General features: G+C 46.0%; 1 protein-coding gene across 4 annotated transcripts in view; it reads left to right on the top strand.

Annotated features, from left to right (window-relative positions):
* The window catches only part of LOC112260775 (latent-transforming growth factor beta-binding protein 1), a 130012-nt gene that overhangs the window by 70382 nt on the left and 53630 nt on the right, over positions 1–6000 (top strand). For all 4 annotated transcript variants that reach the window (XM_042323618.1, XM_042323622.1, XM_042323619.1 and 1 more), the window contains exon 10: positions 3705–3827. In XM_042323618.1, the coding sequence (XP_042179552.1) occupies positions 3705–3827 (123 nt within the window). The remainder of the gene's footprint in view (positions 1–3704; positions 3828–6000) is intronic.

The following is a 6000-nucleotide window of genomic DNA, read 5'->3' on the forward strand; positions in this document are numbered from 1 at the left end:
ACTGATAAAACACACAGGTGCTAAATCAATCTGACTTACAAAGAGGAGGACCAAGAGCAAGAGTGGGAGTGCGGTGATGTAGCGTCCACAGCTAAATAATCATTGTGGAATCTGAAAAGACAAGTATCCCAAAAGCGTGATGGTGTACTTACTACGTGCACATGCTAAAAGAAAGGAACGAGGCGGGTAGATAACTAAGTGTGTCATTGTAGCAAAGTATTTATAAACTCAAAATCAGATCTCTTAAACGTTTCGTTCATTTTTGTTCTATTATCTATACAATAGGCCATCATTGATTTTGGCCCAATAGGCCTGGCATATTCCCACGTCCGAGGAGCTTTCCGTTTTGATTGGGTTATTGTGCCTAAAAAAACTTTAGGCCTACCTATAGAGAGAAAGGCCTACCTTTAGGCCTACCTATAGAGAGAAAGGCCTACCTTTAGGCCTACCTATAGAGAGAAAGGCCTACCTTTAGGCCTACCTATAGAGAGAAAAACTAACTTTGCATCTCTGCCCAGCCTGGCAAGAGTGGCCAAAAAGGGGGTTTATCATCCCAGTAGCTCTGCAAATTCATTCTAAAAATGAATTAAAATGCACTAATAAGACATATTCCGTTTAATTTGTATTTAATTCTAAGTAAGTCACAGCCTATATGCGCAATTTATAAACTACAATGATTTAATACAACGAAATCTCGTTTAAATGCTGAGCGCTTTTAGTCTAGCCTACTGTGTCACACTCGCATATGCTTCACAATGTATTTCTGTGTAGGCTATAGCCTTGAATTAATTGAAATAATATAGCCTAAATAATTCGTTCTTTCTTAGGCTCCCTGTCTGGCTCCTGACCTATTTAGAGTGTTTATATGCTGTGTAATATGACATGTAGCCTATTTGAAATTATGTTTGCTTCTTACAGTCACCTTTTCATGTTTATTTCAAATCCTTTTCATTCAAATCCAAATGGTTTGGTTTCAATACTTCAAAACCAAATGGTAGGTCAACTTAGTCACAAGAATAGATGTGTGTTGGTTAAATTGTGATTTTAATAATAAATTTTAATTAATGGAGCGAATTTGGAGTGGCATTATTTTTCTGTGAGCACGGAGCGGTTGGAAAGGACATGGAGCGCCAGAGCGGTATGCAACTTGCTTCACTCTGCTCACATGCTCTGGTTCCAGCCCAGGCAGCGGATTTGAGTACAAAGTGATTAAGGTGATGAGGGAGCAGTGATTTATTCAACTTTATTTAACCAGGAGAACCCATTGAGACCAGGGTCTCATTTCCAATGGTAGCTGTGCTCCTATGCTTCTCCTCAACCAAGCATGACACATTTCTCCGTGTGTCATCAGAGGCAATTGGCTGCTCTCTGTGGGGCCCCAAGGGGCCAGAAATAGTCAATTCATCTCTCCTCCACTCGGCTCACCGCTGGGCCGTTTTATTGCCTTGTGGGTAATTATTCTGTCAGTGCGTTGATTGACAGCGCAGGTGGGCGCGGCTCAGAGGAGTGATGCAGGTGTTGAAACTGTGAAACCACTAGTGGAGACGTGTTTGAGTACACGCCGCGTCCCGTAAGATGATAATTGCCATTCATTGATATTCCCGACAGAGGGTGTCATAGAAAAGAGTGTTAACGCAAACATCTTTCTCCTCTTGAGATCTGCCCTAGAAAAAAGGGGATTTTGATCATCTATCCTGTAGGGCAGGAAGGAACACCCTCATTCACCCACCCCAGGGGAAACATCACTGGGAAGTGACGTCTCTGCCCCTGATTAGTGGTTCTTTGACAGTTTGACAGAGCCTCCTGTGTTATGGACCTGGGCGTGATGTAGCCGCTGAAATATTCATGACTTACATGGAAGGATATCAACATGCTGCCGGCTGGTGTTAGAGTGCCACACGGTGATGTGATGCTGTTCTTGTCATGACACCATCCACTTAGTGTCAGGCGTCTAGCACCCTCTCTGTGTACATGATGCTCCTGTACTGCTTTGCTTTTCACTTTGCAAACAGAAAGTGAAAATATGTGTCCTGTGGAGCAGAATTAGGGGGGAAACAAAGCTCTCTTTTCGATACATAACTCAGACACATGCTTCGTATTTAGCCCTCTCAATAACAAACTGCACTTGTAAACTGGATGCCAGAAGAAATGAGCCAGGTATATGTAAACAGCTAAGAGGCAGCTGAGTTGGAAGGGGATACAAAGTCTCCTTGTCTCCTGTTTGGAGGAAGAATACGGGGGAGAGCATTCTGTTGACCTTCTTCCAGCCGGACATATTATGTCTACCCTGGTGTTGCTTCCTGAACAAGCAGGGTTTCTCAAACCCGGTCCCCGGGACCCAAAGGCTGCATGTTTTTTTTTTTTTGCCCTAACCCTACACATCTGATTCAAATGATCAAAGCTTGAGGATTAGTTGATTATTTGAATCAGCTGTGTAGTGCTAGGGCAAAAACTAAAACGTGCACGTCTTGGGGTCCCGAGGACTGAGTTTGAGAAACCCTTCTCTAGTGACTTGCTGACACAGCACAGCTGCAATGAGCCAATGAACCCCTGAGGACATAAAACATAAAGCTGTTAGTCCCACAGCCAGCCTCATAACCCAGACCTTGAACTAAGGAAATTAACCTGCTCTTCTGTGAGGTTACTACATAACCAGGATTTATGCCTAAGACCTGAAACTGTCTCTTCAACTCCACATTAATTACCTAAAACTACAGGGCTGCCTTGGACCAGAACAGTTATGTAGTGGCTACACCAGGGTTATGCGGCTACACCAGAGTTATGCTGCTACACCAGGGTTATGCGGCTACACCAGGGTTAATAGGCTACACCAGGGTTATGCGGCTACACCAGGGTTATGCGGCTACACCAGGGTTATGCGGCTTCACCAGGGTTATGCGGCTACACCAGGGTTAATAGGCTATACCAGGGTTATGCGGCTACACCAGGGTTATGCGGCTACACCAGGGTTATGTGGCTACACCAGGGTTATGCGGCTACACCAGGGCTACACCAGAGTTATGCGGCTACACCAGGGTTATGCGGCTACACCAGAGTTATGCGGCTACACCAGGGTTATGCGGCTACACCAGGGTTATGCGGCTACACCAGGGTTATGTGGCTACACCAGGGTTAATAGGCTACACCAGGGTTATGCGGCTACACCAGGGTTATGCGGCTACACCAGAGTTATGCGGCTACCCCAGGGTTATGCGGCTACACCAGGGTTATGCGGCTACACCAGGGTTATGCGGCTACACCAGGGTTAATGGGCTACACCCGGGTTATGCGGCTACACCAGGGTTAATGGGCTACACCAGGGTTATGCGGCTACACCAGGGTTAATGGGCTACACCAGGGTTATGCGGCTACACCAGAGTTATGTGGCTACACCATGGTTAATGGGCTACACCAGGGTTATGTGGCTACACCAGGGTTAATGGGCTACACCAGGGTTAATGGGCTACACCAGGGTTAATGGGCTACACCAGAGTTATGCGGCTACACCAGGGTTATGAGGCTACACCAGGGTTATGAGGCTACACCAGGGTTATGAGGCTACACCAGGGTTATGAGGCTGTGTTTTGCACACAACTCCATTCTATGCACATTCAGTTCATGTTCCTTTCTGTACTGTGTAATAAACACTAATATGTATATCAACAGTGCATTACTTTGTTCCTCTCCTTGTTGTTCTGTTGCAGATCTTAATGAGTGCCAGCTGCAGGGCGTGTGTCCCAACGGAGACTGTCTGAACACCATGGGTAGCTACAGGTGCAGCTGTAAGGCCGGCTTCATCCCTGACCCCACCCTCTCCACCTGTATCCGTAAGTCCTTTCTCTCTCTCTCTCTCTCTCTCTCTCTCTCTCTCTGTCTCTCTCCCTCTCCCTCCCTCTCTCCCTCCCTCTCTCTCTCTCAGTGCCATTTTTGGGTGTGACATACATTTCCCATACATTTCTTTGAATTTGTATTAATTCAGCCCATACAGTCTGGGTTGCAGTCTAAGAATGTTGTGAATGCCGCAAATCGTACTGCAAAGGCTGCGTTTTGATGAAATGCATACGAATGTGGGAACAGATGAAAATGCATGGATGAAAAGCATGGTGTTTATCAAATTAATCAGATTCCCCCTAGAGCATGGAACACAAGGCACAGCATTTGAAAACACAGCAGATCTCATTTCTCTCTACTGAAAGAGGGAGGGACGGAAGGAGGGACGGAAGGAGGGACGGATGGAGGGACGGAGGGAGGGAGGGAGGGATTAAAATCCTATTGACCTGATTCTATGTTCTCTGGGTTTTTGGTCGGAGAACGATTGAACAGTGATGGCCTTTAATCACTGTTCCAATGTAATCTGTGTTTCCCTGTCGGCTCGTTGTCTCTCCCAGTCCGACCACTGTGTGTGTGTGTGTGTGTGTGTGTGTGTGTGTGTGTGTGTGTGTGTGTGTGTGTGTGTGTGTGTGTGTGTGTGTGTGTGTGTGTGTGTGTGTGTGTGTGTGTGTGTGTGTGTGTGTTTGTTTGTGTGTATGTGTGTTTCTGGGTGTGGTGTGTGTGTGTGTGTTGTCATTCTTGTTTTTTCTTCTATTCCTGGTTCCCCTCTATTTATCTCATTGCTAATGAAACCTGAGTGGCCATTCATCAACATCACTGGCTACGGCAAGGAGCCTTGCTACCATTTTGTTCTTACATGGAGGCGTTTGAAATTCATCAGTGACATCAGCCATTGTGTCTGCCCCCTCCCCTGCATATGTTGCCTGTCATTGAACCCCCCAATGTCAGGTCTAGACTTCTCCCCTCGTTGTGTGTGTTGAGTTACTGAGTTTCTCTGGCTCTCTACTGACCTGAAAAGCAGAGTGGAGTTTGGAGAGAAACATATTGGTGTCGATGAAGGACCAGGATATAGCCTGACCCTCCCCTGTACTGCGCCTTTGCGTGTTGATTGGCTTATAGTGTGCATGACAGTAACCAACCAAAACTGGCGTACCCATTGTGAGCGCCACTAATAATGCTCTAGTGCACCACGGAGTGACACTTGACATTTACTTACATGTACATCCTGTGTCCAACTAAACCTATAACAAAAATAAACCAATGCATTCCATGCGTAGCACTTAAAAAATCTCTGACTAATTTGTATCTGGGGATTTTGACACGTCATCAAACATTCCACTGGTGCAAGACTGTAATTTTAGACAAATTCTTGACCAAAAGGTTCAAAATAATGACTGCTTGAAGTTCACAAACCACACGTGATCAAGCTCCAAAATAGGGTAACATGATGGGACACAAATACAGCAACTGACTTGGAATGGAGGGAGGGCCAAATCTCACCTCTCTCTATCCCTCTATCTCCACTACCCTCTACTGGGCTTACCTCCCAACATCTGACAAAGAGAGAGATTCTAACGTTGGGTCATTCACTGGCCTATTCATGGGACTGCTCTAGTTTAGCCTTTAGCAACTGAACCCAATAGCCAAGCCATAGCCCTTTTAGCTGGACCGTTACTGAGACTCGAAAAGACTCAAGTGTGTTAAACACGGTGGTGCTGCCATATCAGGGAGTTGGTAGTCACTGGTATTAATTGGTGGCAACTTTACTGTGGGTGGTAAGAAGGAGGGAGGAGAGGGGTGGATGGAGTTTGGGGAAGTGAGTGGAGACTAGAGCAAAAATTATTGCTGTCTGTCATGCACGATTTCCACCGTGTGTCCGAGCTGTGAAGTGTGAGACTCAGAGGCGCCGTCACAATTTTTTTGTAGAGGGTTTGGGGGGACAGTGGTTCGGCGGTTTGAGCCCGCCTTTCCAACAGTAACACACACTCACACACGCGCTCACACACACTCTCACACACACACACGCTCAAACACACGCTCAGCTTTGTCAACATAATGACTGGAAACCTGAGAACTCTTTCTGCCTGTTTTGACGAATATCAATGCACCACACAAACTGCCCGAAGGAGAAAATGTTAGAGGAATTAAAACTTTGGAACAAGCCTTTGT

Source organism: Oncorhynchus tshawytscha, linkage group LG01 (assembly GCF_018296145.1).
Source record: "Oncorhynchus tshawytscha isolate Ot180627B linkage group LG01, Otsh_v2.0, whole genome shotgun sequence".
Taxonomy (NCBI): Eukaryota; Metazoa; Chordata; class Actinopteri; order Salmoniformes; family Salmonidae; genus Oncorhynchus; species Oncorhynchus tshawytscha.